The 16,199-nt window shown below is 35.3% G+C and overlaps 1 protein-coding gene across 7 annotated transcripts in view; it reads right to left on the bottom strand.

Moving 5' to 3' along the window:
• The window catches only part of RAB28 (RAB28, member RAS oncogene family), an 82,853-nt gene that overhangs the window by 17,435 nt on the left and 49,219 nt on the right, over positions 1-16,199 (bottom strand). For 2 of the 7 annotated variants that reach the window (XM_075420549.1, XM_075420551.1), the window contains exons 5-7: positions 15,101-15,223; positions 9,451-9,554; positions 6,479-6,556 (exon numbers count right to left, since the gene is read on the bottom strand). In XM_075420549.1, coding sequence (XP_075276664.1) covers positions 6,479-6,556; positions 9,451-9,554; positions 15,101-15,223 — 305 coding nt within the window. Of the gene's footprint in view, positions 1-107; positions 209-2,167; positions 2,224-6,478; positions 6,557-9,450; positions 9,555-15,100; positions 15,224-16,199 lie in introns of those variants that run through there. The other 5 variants (XM_075420553.1, XM_075420556.1, XM_075420552.1 and 2 more) reach the window with 4 other exon arrangements.

The raw sequence follows: 16,199 nt of genomic DNA on the forward strand, positions 1-16,199 counted from the left end.
ACAAATACAAAACATGTTTTTTCCAATAGAACTTACTGTAACAGTTCTTACTTCATGTAAAAGCAATGCAGCTTGAAAAAAAAAACCAACCCGTTTTCCATCAATACCTGAACTACTGCACTGAGCAGACCTTGCTCTGGCAGTTGGAAGTGTTGTGACGTTGGTTATCTTCTTCAGGATATTTCACTAGTTCTGCCCTGACAACATGCTGTTAATCATGTATCAATATAATGGATAGAGGGCAAGGAGAAGAATGTAGAAAGAAAAGCAAAGGAAAAAAAAAAGGGGAGATTGATCAGTAGTTGAAAAGAATGCATGAATGACATAAAAGACTATGCAGAAGCAAAACAAAAGTGTATTTCTTTTCAGATACAAGAGCAACATGTCTAGCTGAAAGCGGTACCATCACCACTGGGGCTGCTTCTCAAGCTTCTTCAAGGACATGCACTTTCAAAGCACCAAAGTGAAATATTCATACATGCAATCAACAGAAGTGTATCAAAGCAAGAGAAGGGACAGAATAAAAAGGAAAGCAGTCCATGGGAGGAAAAGATGACAATGGCCTATTCCTTTAAGTCTAGAGTACTTCAATATCACATCACTCAGCTTCCTATTAACAATTTTAACAAGGGCACTAGATTTACACATGCATCTTTTCCATTACATACCTCTTGCATTATAACTAAATACATAACCAAAAACCGTGACATAAATTAACAACCTCACATTTAAGTGTTGCAAAGCTTTGATTTTTCTTTACTTCATATAAAAGGCTCTCATTTTTCCCCTTAAAGACAAACTGTTGAAAGTTTTCTCACTATTAATTCAGTGTTCAAGCAAAAGGGAGAAAAATTCACAGAACAATTTCAGCAAAGAAGTAACAGAAAAGGTAGGTCTGCTGTGAAAGATACCCTAAAGCAGTTCAGTATTTTTTTTTTAAACACTTCAACTTTTACACAACATATTTGCAAGGTTAAAAATGAATGGATAAATGAATAAACACTATTATTTTAAAGGAAACTCTATACAAATTGGATTATATGAATATAGAAACAGTATACATTAAAGATTACCTCCGTAAATAAAACCTGTATGTCAAACAAGCAGTAATAACTGAATTAGCTGGTAAGGGATCTGGATTTATTAGCTGCCGATGTACTCTTCTTGAGTTTAATTGATCACATTCATATTATCTTATCTAGTGGACAACACTCATGATTTACTGGACTTCTGGCCTGATGTTATCAAGGGAAATGTTGCCAAATCCCATGTAAGGTAGTAGTAGGAGTTTTAGCATTAAACAGTGTTATCTGACCTCACAGGACCTAGTTTCTTCATACCAAACTTTTGACTAGAGTAGGGGGGGGGGGGAAGTCTTGCAATCAGTAGGCAATTTATTGTTCCTCAAAACATTGGTCTAAATCCCATCCTGTAAACACAGGCAGGTTAGTGACCCATGCTTAGGCACACTGTAGCAAGAAACTGACTATCATAAATGACTCGGATTTTCTCAAGGAATTTCATCTAAATAAGAGTGAAAAAATACCACTGCAACATTTTGTTTAATGACTTCATGGTAATTAAAAACTTGGGCTTCTGTGTATCAGTTTCTCTGTCACGCATATCATTGCCATGGTTCAAACCACTGCCAATGAGAAATAACCCTCCTTGGGGCAGGTGCTTTGAATTCCAGATCTGACTTATTTGCCAAACATTTTACTGTACAAGGCTGGCACACATATCTAGTTCGCTGAGCTGGCATTTAGTTAAAGAGAAAACTACACAGCACTTACAAAAATGCTAGCTCTTGCCAATGCCAAGGAACAAAGCTGCACCCCATGCAGTTTTTACACTATACTTGAAAGTAACAAATATAGAAAGAAAAACATTTGATTAGTAAAGGAGCAATTTCCTCAAATTTCATCAGACCCTTGCTATTTAAAAGGGAGAATATTTTGGGGACTGAAATTAAGTCAGAATCTGCAGTTTTCTTACTTTGGAACCGTTCCACTTCAAAAACATGCTCTACTTTCCAGTCATGGATAAAAAGTAATCTAGTTCTTTGTTTCATCACAGTTTTGACCAAATAAAGGCTTGATTAACAGTCACCTCAGCATGTTAACAGACAAGGTTTAGTAGCTTCAGCTGAGATAGTTTAAAAACTTACCACCCCCAAATGTCTGTCCTATTCCTCTGCTGGAGATCACTGCTGCCAAAGGGGAGCTGGTGGAAGGTAACATACTTGGCACCTCATCCGCTTCAGTACAAAGTCTAGCAGCTTCACTTAAACAGCTTTCAGCAGCAGTTTAAGCTAAGCTGCTCAACTTCACCCTGATGTGGCCAAGGCACATGGTCACCTTCCATTTTCTGATTCTGCTGTGTGAGTGACAGATTCCAGCAAAAGGGCAGTAACAAGTAGCTTGGGTTGCATTAATGTCTCCAACTGCTGCAGCTGTTTTCTAAAACAATGCATGGCAAATAATTCCATTTCTAAGGCTTGTCCTTGCAGTTAATTAACAGAAGTTTTGCTGTTAATTTTTCTGCAGTTCTGCCAGTCATCAAAGCTCAGAAGTCACAAGTGAAGCCCCACAAATTCATACAAGTTAAAATAATGTGTTTGGGATTCCTTTTACTTATTTCTAACCACCTGTCAGTCACTTCTAAGATCTTCCTAGTGACTGTGACAAACATAATTGATCTTAAACACAAGAAATATGATCTTCAGGCATAAAATCAAAAATGCGAGAAATTATAAACAGTATTCTCAATATTAGACAACCAGTAATAATGAAGAAATGCATAACAAAGCATAACTCACATACAGCATTTCACTGTTGGCATTTTACACAAACTCAGTACTTCATCTTACACTTTGTTACCACCTACATTGAATGAAGACATCTAATGTTCTCTGACAAACATATTCAAGAAACAACCTTCTCATTTTCCAAAATGAGGAAACCTCACATTACACCAAATATGGAAAATTCAAAGATATAATCCAGCATGTAAATAGTGCACCTCTAAAAACTAAAATGCATTTTACTCTTTGTTTAAAAATTTAACCTAAGTCAACACTTGCATACTTACTGATTTAAGGATGATTCACACTTACTATTGTATTTTTTTATTTGCTTCCTTATAGCATTTATCTATCTATCTGTCTACTCTTATAGTCCAATAGCTAGAGTATTAAATGACTAAAAATTTTAAGGAACACATTCACATAATTTAAGGAAGCCCCGTGCCCATTTTACACATTGGGGGGGACACGACACGCCACCACCACGATGCTAAGGAATCTGTACCTGTCGTACAAAAAGTCTGTGGTAGACCAGAGACCTATAAATGGCAACACCATCAACACCAACCACCTCTTTCCAGCCAAGAGACCAGCTCCGTACTTTTGGGAAACAGCATCAACACATTACCTCAATTAGTCTTCTCTACTGCAGATGAACAAATTTCTCTCAAGAAACGTCCTTCTATTCATCTCCCTGAGGATACGAAGGTTAAAGTTTTCCTTCTCCAATTTTATGTAGAGGTTTTATCTTTCCTATCTTAAGAAGTGACCAAGGTATTTGGTTCCATACAACAACGAACCTGAAGACACAGCTAACAGACAGATCCACCCTCCAATACAATTCCTATCGGTTTCTCACTGACTTAAACTTGGGCAATTCCTATGGCTGCTCAGAACAGCGCCCTGAAAGGAAGCAAACATTGCAGTGGTAACAAAGAGCTATTGCGTGATCGGAACAGATGGAAACTACGCTTGATTAGCAGAACCTTGCCAAGTCAGGCAGCTGCTTTCAGCTCCCCACACAGCATAGCACCACACAGTGATTTCTGCTGTAGCTGAGCAGTGACAGCCAAGTTTCTTTTCTGTCCAGCTCCATTTACTGGCTTTGTTTCTACTTCTGTTGTTGTGTTTTTGTTGTTGTTCTTGGTTTTTCTTACCGTTTTTTTTTTTTAATCAGTATAGCTTGGATTTACATTAATGGTAATATGTGGGCCACAATGAGTATTTAATTAATGCATATTAACTTCATAGGCTACTGCTACTGCAATTTGTGTAATATCAACTTTGTCTGATCGACATCTTGCATATTCCGTTGATCTGCTTAACAAAATTAAAAATTGTGATTACAATGCCAAGGTAGCAAGAAGCCTACTTAAAGCTGATACCAATTTTAGAAAGTTATGTATTCTTGAGTACAGAAAGTTATGTACTCTTGAGTCAGGGCTATACAGCGGTTCTTACTTTAAAAATAACCTAAAAACAGACACTTTCTTTAGAAAGTTACAATTCTCTTTATGACTCCATATCTCATATTCTCTTTTTAATTTAAGGTATTTACATACTTATCTACAAGCTTATACCTGAGTTACCGGAACACATAGCCACACAACACAGAGCGGTCCAAGACTTAAGTTCCAGTGCTAGCTAAACAACCAAAGAAAAATTAAAGAATTCTCTATGTGCTGAAGTATTTATATGCAAATAATCATAGAGCTCAGAACAATAGATGGTTGGTGCCTTAGTAGTAAAACATCATTGAAGAGACACAATATTTCTCTACCTATAAATTACAGCTTTTCAAAGTTTCTTAGCTTTGCTTGTTAGGTATGCACTATAAGTACATTTTACCATTTCACTGTTTGCAATATAGTTTTCTAGTTAACCACTTCAACACAGACTGTAAACACTGGTGTGGCAAAACACCTTCAGAAATTACATACTTATTGTATATTTCAAAAAGCAGGACACCAAGCTGTATATAAGAAATGTTCTGCCTTTCTTTCAAACAAACTTGTTGACTTATTTTGTGGTACTTGTTTAATGTTGGTAGTAACTAGCAGTTGCAGAATATTACACCACTAGAACAGCTACCTTTTGATTCAGTAAGTAAATTTAAAATAAGCATATTGTAATCTCAAATGTCATTACATATTAAGAGTTGCCTCAGTAGTATAATCTTTATTTTTGAGGTTTCTGAAACTGGGTTTGTATAAAATCTTTTTGGTTTAAACCTATGCACACAGTCTTCCTGGCAGAAAAATTACTTTTAGAAGCAGGGAAAAGGAACAAGGAGGTGGTAAAGAAAAGGGGTTATATTACAAAACCTCTGGCTTGATTGCTTATTTAAACAATTAACACATTTTTGATCTCCTAATTTTCACTGATTAAAAACTAAGTGACTTCCAACTCTGGTAGATACAATTAAGCAAACACTCACATTTTAATTAATGTAGTTCTACTTTAAATTTGTGACAACATCTTTTCCCCACTAATCCATCAGGTCACAAAACAACGTTCTCGTTAAAGCTATGTTGCATACATCAATTACTGAACAGCATGAACTGCAATAAAGCTCTGCTACAGTTCAGAGCCGGACACGCAGAAGGGTTTTGCCATGCGTTCACAGCGAAATCACTATAATTCACATCCCTAAGTCACTGCTAACCAATATAAGACAATGGAGGACAACCTTCTTGATGACCTTCCCACCTATTTCTGGGAAGTGTTCTCCTCTCTCTCTCAGCCCTTTTTTACAGCAGAGGAAATGGCAGAAAACCCCTAAGATAACACTCCTAACAAAGAAAAAACCACAAAATGTAAGGGCAGAAACTATGCAGCTCCTTTAGGGGGAGATTATTTGGGACTGGTACAGCAAGAAAAACAACCACAGATGCCAGAGAGCCATAACAGCTATCCAAACACATGATACCACAGGTCTGCCTGCTGTTGAAAATGGGCATACTGAACCAGAACATGATTTACTTCTCAACTGCACATCAGAATAAAATGGGAAACAGTGACTACAAAGTCAATATTCCTTCCCCGAGGCAGACAGTCACTACTGAGGGAAGTATTCTTGTCCTGTATTATACAGGCACACAATGAAAACTAAAATCTGAGATTAACCAAACACAGGATTTGACATAGTTAATTCCTGACTCTGTGACTGACAAATAATAGTTATTCTTGTATGACTACAATGAAGATTGATTTAGAACATTTCCACTCACAGAAGCTTATGCCTTCTATCAGTTAAATTGTAGTGTTCTAAAATGAAATTTGTTTTTAAATATGGAAAGTATTAACAAAGAACAATCATCATAAAAAATGTATGGCATCAATGTACAGTAATTACTGTATATATGAGTGTCTTCCATGATACCTGTATATGCATACATATATAGAGGTTTTCACTTCTAAAACAATTTTAAGTACTATTTTTAAACAAACAGCTTTTAAACTAAAGTTTATTCCTAATTTTTTTAACGTACATTTTCTTGTTTCATCGAGTTTATCATGATGGATAAACAAAGAATTATCATACTAAAAAAAGCTATTGTGAAAATCAATAATTGTCTTCAGAAAAACAGATGCAGCTTGCTTTAAAGGACAGTTACTAATTTGCAATGAGATTTTTTTAATACTAAGAAAAAACATGTATTTGTGGAAAATCACCTGTGATTGTTCCAGTTCTGCTTTGTTTAATTTGATGCCAAGTATGTCAGCAGCAATTCTCTGAAAACACAGGAAGACCTATGGAAAAAAAATTAAATTACATTTAAATGATTAAAAACAGACATCCTTGAGGTTCTTTCAAATATATCAAACCATTCTTGAACTGTAAACAATGAGATATACAAAATTATGACCTGTACAAAACAGATCTGAAAATAACCTCATCTGGTACATTCAATTTTGTTTAAAAATTGGAGAAAATAACTCAACAATGGTACAAGGAATGAACAGTATGCTGGACTGTTCAGCAACACTTCTACTCTGCCTCCAGAGACCTAAGTTTAAACAAGCTTTTACACAACCCACCTCTCAAGTACTACTCTCAGTGCTATAAAATATGAATAAGGGTATTCACTAATGTTTAGCACATAAATATATTACCAGTGTATTGTGCAAGAGATGTAGGTTTCTGAAATTGAGAACAACAGAACTGTGCATCAGTATCACCAAAATCTCTACTGCATGTGTTTATAAAAACATTAGCAACACAAAAGCCAAGCAATGATTCATTAGTTCTGAAGAGTCTTGCAAAACATTATGAGTGTTCTACTGAACAGAAGTTATCTAGGAAACAAGCAAGATGCTGTACAGCATGCACCAGCCTAGCAGAATTAGATTTTGGACATGGTTTGACAGATACCATGGGGTGGCAATGCTATCTTAAATAACTCCTTTACTTCACCTCAATGCCATCCAACCACCTTACTGTTTAGGCAGCTACATTTTAAATGACATTAAAGAACACAACAGATCTTAAAGAGAAGCTGCTTAAGCTTAAAATGCTGTTGAACACTATTTTCAAGCTACACATTATATTTTATCTACATCATTATTCAACTGAGCTCACAATCTAAACAACTAACAAACATTGCTTTTCATCACGCAGCTGCCACCCCCAAAAGGTAAAGCCTGTGTAAGTGCTTTTAGTCATTTTTAATGAAAATTCAAAAAAATACCATTTGCACAATCTCCTCTTACACCTGACATAGAAAGTAGTAACAAATTAGTGGCACAACCAACAAGCCATGGTAGTTTCCAAAATAATTTTTCTTTCTCTAACTACTTGGTCTATCCTGGTCTTCTCTACTAGCATCCATGCAGCAAGAAAGGAAATCCTGACCAGGCTTGCCTTTTCCAGAGACCTACTTCAACCCACACCAGGCTGTCAGGTGTACTGAGCTAGATCACCTGCCACGATGATGCTTTGTGCACAAAACATCAGGCACGAGCTCAGTGCTTTAGTTATGCGATTTAATTGACAGTAAGACAGCTAGCTATACTAAATCTTTCATTAAAGTTTTTCTCCCCTGAGATGACTTTGGGGCTTTACAACGTACACAAAATTATCTTTTGGAAACGAGTCTGCTGGAAAGATCTCAGGTAAACAAAATAAATCATTTATCTTAACTGAGTATTTAAGACTCCTCTAGTCTATACCCACGGTAGCAATGGATGGCCTCTTCTTAAATCACCGTCCAGGGTAAACACGCTGTCTTTCCTGCACAACTACCCAAACACATGAAGATTCTGAAAGGCCAGTGTGCATTAACAGCGGAAGAGTTAATTCAAATCTGTACTGAAACTAAAAATGAACTATTGTAAACTATACCTCACACCTTCTTTCATTAGTAGACATTTAAACAGAGATTTCTGGTTAATGCTTTCTAGGTATGTTCAGATTTACTTTTGTTTTTAAACAGTAAGTTTAAAAAAGTACAATCAGCACATACACTGGGATGCTGCTCTAATTCATGAATCAATTTAAAAGTTGTAATATAGATTCCTTCATAATGTGTAATGTTAAATATATCAACCTTATAAAAAGAACTGCTTTTTCTTCCTATTACCAAATCCCACAAGAAGGTTTTCTCCTTGAGAAAGGAATACATTTTATCAGATGCACACTTCATTGACTGAAATATTATAAAATTTTTCTTGTTTCTAGCATAAAAAGCTTGAATTTTCACACTTTAAACAAAAATTTATGCCAAAGATTTAACACAAAGTATAAGGAGAATCAGGATTCACTGCATTTGTAACAGCAGTATTGTCAGACTTTACAGAGTAACAATTATCTTATAAAATCAGGCAGTCCAATGTAGAAGTTTCATCAAAAATCTTAACACAAGTGATTACTCCCATATAATCGAACATGATCTTACCATTCAATAACACAAAAATAAAGTATGTTGTCACAAATAGTAGACAGATACAGGACTGTTTTATGGGAATGATAAAGTCATTAGCCATGTGACAGAAATCAAGCAAAACGGTATCGTTTGTGATTTAATTTGACTGATACAGTCAACTGAAAAAGAACCTTTTCTTCCATAGGCTTCCAACTAAAACAAATAACCTAGCTAGCTCAGAGCAAAAAGATTGTTCAAAAATGTGCTCTGCAAAGCATTACAAATACCAGAATGTTCACGTTTCAGTGGACCTGCAGAGGAAGTATCTATCATGGCTCAGGACTCATATTAAAAACTCTGGCTACAACAGGGTCCTGTGACATTATCAGCCACTGAAAATTTCTATATTGATGGTCTATAGACGAGACTCCATCTGGATTGAAGAAATACATTTAGCTACAGGCTGACAGCAAACAGAGATCCACCTGGTCTCACTTCTCATGCTGATGTATAAGCTAGACCATTTCGATATTAAAATCTATACCTCAAACTGGAAATCAGATAAGAAGCCACTGTAATTAATAAAGAACATAAATACTTATATAAAGATCTATTTTTCACACAAGCAGGTTGGCAAAAAGGACTTGCAAGCAGCCAAAGTTCTCCACAGTTTGATACATGAAGTATAATAAAACTGTTACAACATATCCCAGAATAATGGCTTTCTTAAAAAAAAAATCAAAAACAAAAGACATCTACAAGGACTTTATTTTTCTTACTTACAGAATCTCCTGTCTTGGCCGACACAAAATGGCTACTGAAATTGTTTTCCTGACAAAATCGTTGGTGTTTGTCAGCTTTCACTGTGCGCGTATGCTCCAAGTCAACTAAAAATAAGTTGAAAATAGGAAAAATTACTACAGTGGAGCCCATTTAGTTACCTGTCTTAGAAATTATTCACTGGAAATACATCAGGTACAATATTCTCCTTCACAGATGTATGCAAATACAATTTTCTTTCTTATCGTAATCATTTGCCAAAATATAACTAATTACCTCACACTAATTTTATCTGCAAAACTAAAATGAAAACACAATTAAAATTATATGGTCAAATGCAAAAAATTCATAACTGAAATAAAGGACAAATTTATTTCTGGATACACACAAGAAATTTGTAACAACTTCACTGCTAACTACATACAAAAAACTAAATTTTGCAAATTCTGTTTGCAAGTATGATGCATATTGCAGATTCCAGTGTAACCTAAAGACTTTTTACAAAACAGAGTTCACCAAGCACATCTGAACCTACATATTTTTTGTGTAAAAAATGTAAATGAGCTATGAAGAATTTTACTGCAGAACATGGTAGAGCAAAAATATTCACTATAACAAAAAAATGAACCGAGTAAAAACATTGGTGCTTAGTTACTTGTCTATGAAGTTCTCAATTCCACAAAGGTATGGTTCCAAAAATTAAACACAGTAAAATGCAGATGTCAAGAGTCACACACATTTTCATTTTTATCATTTTACAACCATTAGAAGCAGAGCAAAGCTTTCAAATGGTATTTTATGTTGAAAAGCACGGGTTGCTTCCAAAACAACATGGAACTTAAGTCTTGTACAGGTTTTATTGTGTACATTCCAGTTTCTCCAAATCCAATCCTAAGGTAACTGGAAACTATATTGAACAGTTTCTCTTTTTATTGCATTACAGTTCCTATAAGGGTGTTGACTCAATGCCGCCAAATTATAAGGCAAATATATTCAGAAGGATTTAAGGACAACCAAGCTCTTTGAGTCAATACAGGAAAAAAAAACTTAAACTGATTTCCTGAGGAAGGGACCCAACTGACTTGTAAAAACTTGTAAATTTGCAAATCTAGTAAGCCTGCATAATAGTGTCATTTGATTATCAGCTGAAAAAATGCTCTCCTACTACATAAAAGGCTTTATTTTAAAATGATATTGGAGGTCTTTAATTTGTAGGCTCTGGAGATTTTCTCTTGGAGATTTTTAGTCTAACAGGGGATTCCTACACCCCATTTATACTGCTTACCTTGGTTAAAGTGGAGTTTTTGCCACATATTACTGTTCCTTGCACATCAGTAAGGCCTTGTTTATAAGAACAGGCCTAAAATCATCCAGTTACCACAGGCATTAATTTGTGAAGGACTAAAATACTAAGCTATTAACACGAATGCTTGTAGTACAGTTTTTTGTAATACTAAATGTAGAATATATAGTTTCAGAAAAAATATGAATACATTTACTGAGATAAAACCCAAAGTTGGTAACACTTTTGTTAAAAACTCATGCAGTCTACGTAACAGTTACTTAACTTCTTTCTCTGAAAAATAACTACCAGAAGAGAGCCTCTGCTGAAATGCTTTTAAGAATAAAACACAGCATACTGACTAAACCATATCATTATTAACTATTATTTTTACTCTTCACATATTAGCTTTAAGTGTAGCTTGGAAAACACAATAGTGAGATTACTCATTTTGGAAAAATAAATACATATTTTCTTTATTTTTATTTGACAAGCTCTTAAAGGAACCTTAACCCCATCTCCAAATTTGACACGCTGTATTTCTTTGACTATATCCAAACGCCAAAAACCTACACACAATTCCAAGAAAAATAAATAAATAGACAGATAGATAGCATTTACACGGTATCCCTCTAATATATCACAGATCCATAAAGACACAAATTACAATCTCTCTCAAACTCTCTTTCCCAGGAGGGAAAGAATAGGGAGTGGAAGAGCACAGCAGCATGCTAAAAGGTTGATGAATTTCCAGGAAGAAAATGCCACTGCCATATTCAAAATTATATCCTCAAATGCCTCCTATTTTCTATTTGAAGAAACATCAAGAATAATATATGGTCAATGGAGCACATACTTTACTACAGTAGAGAAATTGAAAGCACACAAGATCCTAAAATCTAACAGACTGGAAGCGAAAATCAAAGTGAAATTATGTTTCTGATTTTTGTGTAATTCTCCATCCCTCTCCCCAGTCACAAGTATTTCACCTTGTGCCTTCTGAATTATGGGCAGTCTGCTGTGAACTGTATGGTTACTGTTATGCTAGATAACTGCCAGGTAACTGTCCATGCGCACACTCTCAGCCTGCAGTAAATGCAAGGCAATTCATGTTACATTAGCTCTCAGTGAAAGAGGGCACAGTTTTAGTGCAAGAAAAGGGTTTCAAGCGTTAATAAATATTTAACTATAAAACACTGCAGTTTGCAGTCAGTGAAAGACGACTATGCTAACTCAAATTACTATGTATTGCCACAGGCTAAGAGCACAACCACAGACAGTTACTGAAGATCAGCTAAAATACAGTGAATAGTGACTCCCCAGTCCTTTTTTTTTTTTTTTTTTTTTGAACATCTGACATTGGTCAGCTCAACAGGCAGAATTCTTAGCACACCAGGAGATAAGTCTTGTCCAGCATTTATTCAGACACCACAGCAAAAAGACTTTAAGGAGGGATTTGGAGGAGAAAAGTGATTTTCTAAAAAGATGTTTATAAGGAATGCAGAGACTTTATAGAAAGAAAACTAACAGCTGGCCAACGTGGGCTCATATGATGAGCCAATTAACAGCAGGAATAGATATCTTGGGATGAAGGATGATACTAGAATGCACTTAAGCCATGAAAAGTTTAAAAGCAAAGACAAATAAGTTTGGATAGAAAGAGAATCAGATACATAAATATAGTTTGATTTTACAAACCAGGAAAATGATCTTGCAGAATATTCTAAATGACTAAATAACATTGCATTGGCCAAGAAAAAGGAATTACTGAAATTAAGATGCAAAACAAGAACATTTTAACTGTGGTAATGGTTATGATAGGCCATATCTAACAAAGGTCTCAAGGAAAGAATCTGCAAGATTTGGACACACATCAAACACAAACATTTAGAGAACGGCCCAAAGTGCAGTTTACGTGCCAGACGGTACAGCCATCCTCCTCATCTGAAGTGAATGACAAAGAAGAGAACAGTGGGGGAAAATTAATAGCTCCATTTTTACCAAGTAAAATTTAACTCAATGACTAGAAATTCACAATGCAACATCAAAAAGACAATGATTTTAATTTGAAAAGTGAAAAGCGATATAAACTATTTGCAAACAGTGATTCTCTAAAGCACACAAATGTTACAAACCGGTACTCTGGATTAAGTGCTTGGATACAAATTCTGCTATCTACACTAATAAATAACATTTCCTGATCGTGAAAAGCTAAAGCAACCCCAAGATGTGGAAGTTTTACCGAATGTAGTGAGAGCATTTCTTTGATCTATCATTTCTAAAATTCTAAAAGTCTTAAAAATTGGACCAACAAGAATAGCAGTTAACAAAGTTAGCAAAGGAATAGATAAAATGTCAAAGGAGTCCAAGAACATTGCTAATTCCTTGACTGTACAGGAACCACTCAGCATATTTGCATTAAATGGAATATTTAAATAAACCACATGAAAACTGAAATCAGGAGAAGCAGAAGGACATCATAAGCAACAGCGGGGAGAGGGAGATATAGGTCATAGCATCGTTTCCCTGACTGGCCTGATGAGGACAGAAAAAGGGGCTTATCAGCCCCTAAAGTCATTTTGAAGTCCCTTTCTAAGAAAAAAGCATCCACAATATGGGCTGCTGCCATCTACTCATCTTTATGCCTGAAATACACACTAAAATGCTCGTGTGACAAATACAAAAAAATCCATGATTGCCAAATATTCTCCAAAAATTATCTTCATTGTTTTAGTTGTCCTCTTCTGCAACTCTATTTCTAACTAACTAGTCAAGAACTCAACCTTTTGTTGCTCTGAAATCAAACCAAACATTTAAGTTTGTCTGGTGTGAAGAGTGATTTCAACTAAAGCTAGCAAGATAAATTGCTACTCCACAACTAGCAGATCTATATGCGTTTGTATGTACAGGTATCCTATAAAGATACTGGCACAACAAAAACACATTAGGAACTTCAGGAATTCAGACATGACTTCCACCAAGCCAGACAGATCCAAGTGAAAAATTTCACCTCATAGATGAAACCAGCATAGATCAGTGTCTGCTGCAGCAAAAGCAGGTAAGGCTTGCTAAAACACTTGTTTCTCAGGAACTCTGGAAAGTTCAATTTGGATTTGTAGGTGAGACTAAACAGAGATGTAGTGAGGTGAAAAAAGAAAACAGAATCTAGGAGACAAGTATGGAACTCCCACAGAAATCCTAAAGATACTCCCTCTAAGGCATTCCTAGAGATGTGAGAAAAAGAACAGGTAAGAAGAAAACTGCAGAATCTATGTAAGGAGAATGATGCAAACACCATGATCTCTGTGGAGAGCAAGTGACATTTCAAAGACGACAAGGACAAAGCAGATGTTTTAAGTTAGGACTCGAGAGATTTGATTAGATTACATCTTCAAGTGATTTGTACAAACTACATTAGCCTTTGAATTGCTGCTATACACCACTTACTTGCAGTGAAAAGCTGACAGACAGTGCAAACTCAACATGGAAAAGGAAATAATATCTTAAATGACTGTCTGCAAGGCTAGATATCAAATGATACAAAAAATCTGAACAAACACTTGAGACAGTATAGTTATTCAAAGTCAAATCTCTACATAACTTGAGAAATTAAGAGTCACTGAAATTTTAGCTTATTGAGTAGTAGCAAGGGAATAGAAAAACACTAGAAAGTGCTAAATAAACCAGAAATGGGTGTTTTACAATCTACCCACACACAGCCATTCAACAGCTATTTAGTCTTGATTGAGTAATTCTGCAATTTTCTACCTGAGACTCTGAAACCACTAAAGGTAAATTAATTAATTAATGGAATTAATGCCATATTTGTTTCTCTTACACTATTTAGATATATGTACCAACCCTTTAAGATAAAAAAAAGCTTGCAACAAGCCACGCAGCACCACTGTGCAGGGACAAATGAGCATTTCCATTCCATTACACCACATGTATGTGGAAAACCAACAGTCAAGCAGCTTAAATGCTACTTTAGCTCACCTGCTTCACCAAAATGAACTAGGACAAATATAATCAACTCAGAGTTTGTTTCAAGGAACAAGGATTTGTATTACCAAATCCCACACCTGTATTGTCTTAAAGTTAATTACATCAAAATATCTGTAACAATTGAACCAGAATAACACAACCGGTACAAACACAAAGCCAGGAAGTATTTTAAAGTGTGTATCATCAATTAGAAGAATAATGAATGTTCTGGTTTTATAATCTTTCAAAATGCCAGAAATGTAATAATAGCGTATTTTTATTTAAATACTGTCACTCAGGCCAATAACTGCATATACTCTAAAAAGACAACAGAACAACGTTTATGCAGAATGTAAAGGCTGCCACTCATGCTATTTATCTGTCTACCTTTCCTACAAGGCTGCCAGTCTCTTCTTTCATAACATCGCTGGAGAAGAACTCCATGTAAAACTACATTTTTTTTAAACTCGGAAAACATCCATTTTGCATGAATCTTCCCTTCGGGTAATTCTGGAAGAAACACAAATACATAACTTGTACAGGTACTTCCAGGCAGCTGAAAAAATAGTGAGAGTACTTGTTCAGAACGGCATAAACAGCTAAGTGGCATGCATCATGCATGTTAAGCAAGTCTGAATGTTTAATAATTTGCTGGCATTCCTCCTGGATCATGAGATTACACTTGTAAACTATAAGGCACTGTACAGTCATTTTAGATTACTATATTAGTGATAACTAACCTAACCATTTCCTAAACCATATGTACGAAAAGAAACACGAACGAGACAGTTCAGAGGATGCCAGTAAACGGACGCCTCTCCACCCAAATCTGACCATCTTTCACTTTCAAAGCTTGCAATTGTAACAGCTGCGAGGGAATCTCTTACAAAGCGGCAGTTCGCCTGTTTAAGCTAAACTTATTCTTTTATTGATAATTACAGTATTTCCTATTAAAATTGGTACTAACACATCAGTGAATTTAGAACTATCTAGTTTTGTAGTTACCATGCATATTATAACTATTTCATATATTAATACAATCAAGGATAGTTTTAAAGTTATAAGCAAACATCTATATTACTCTACGGTACTGCACAAAAACATATTCTTTTATAGTATGCTGTGAAAAAAGAAATATAAATCTTTCTGCAAAGTATTTGCAGCTGTTCACACAAGGTATACAATTACATAATGTTCAAATAATGAGCTATCACGATTAGCCCACACAGACATGACAAGTAAAATGCTTTAATAATTTATTAATTTGATTTACATGTGCTTAAAATTATGTACATATTTTCTCTTCTGAAAATACTCCAGGGTCATAAAAAAAGGGGACTGTATATGACGATCTCATTTTTATCCTATTTTTTGGTACTATTCCAGACTGACTTCTTAAGAACAAACCCAGCTTGAGCACCTGAAAACCCAACAGAGTGATGAAGACAATACTGTTACACACTAATATCTTCATGCAGTACACACT

Source organism: Opisthocomus hoazin, chromosome 5 (assembly GCF_030867145.1).
Source record: "Opisthocomus hoazin isolate bOpiHoa1 chromosome 5, bOpiHoa1.hap1, whole genome shotgun sequence".
Lineage (NCBI taxonomy): Eukaryota > Metazoa > Chordata > Aves > Opisthocomiformes > Opisthocomidae > Opisthocomus > Opisthocomus hoazin.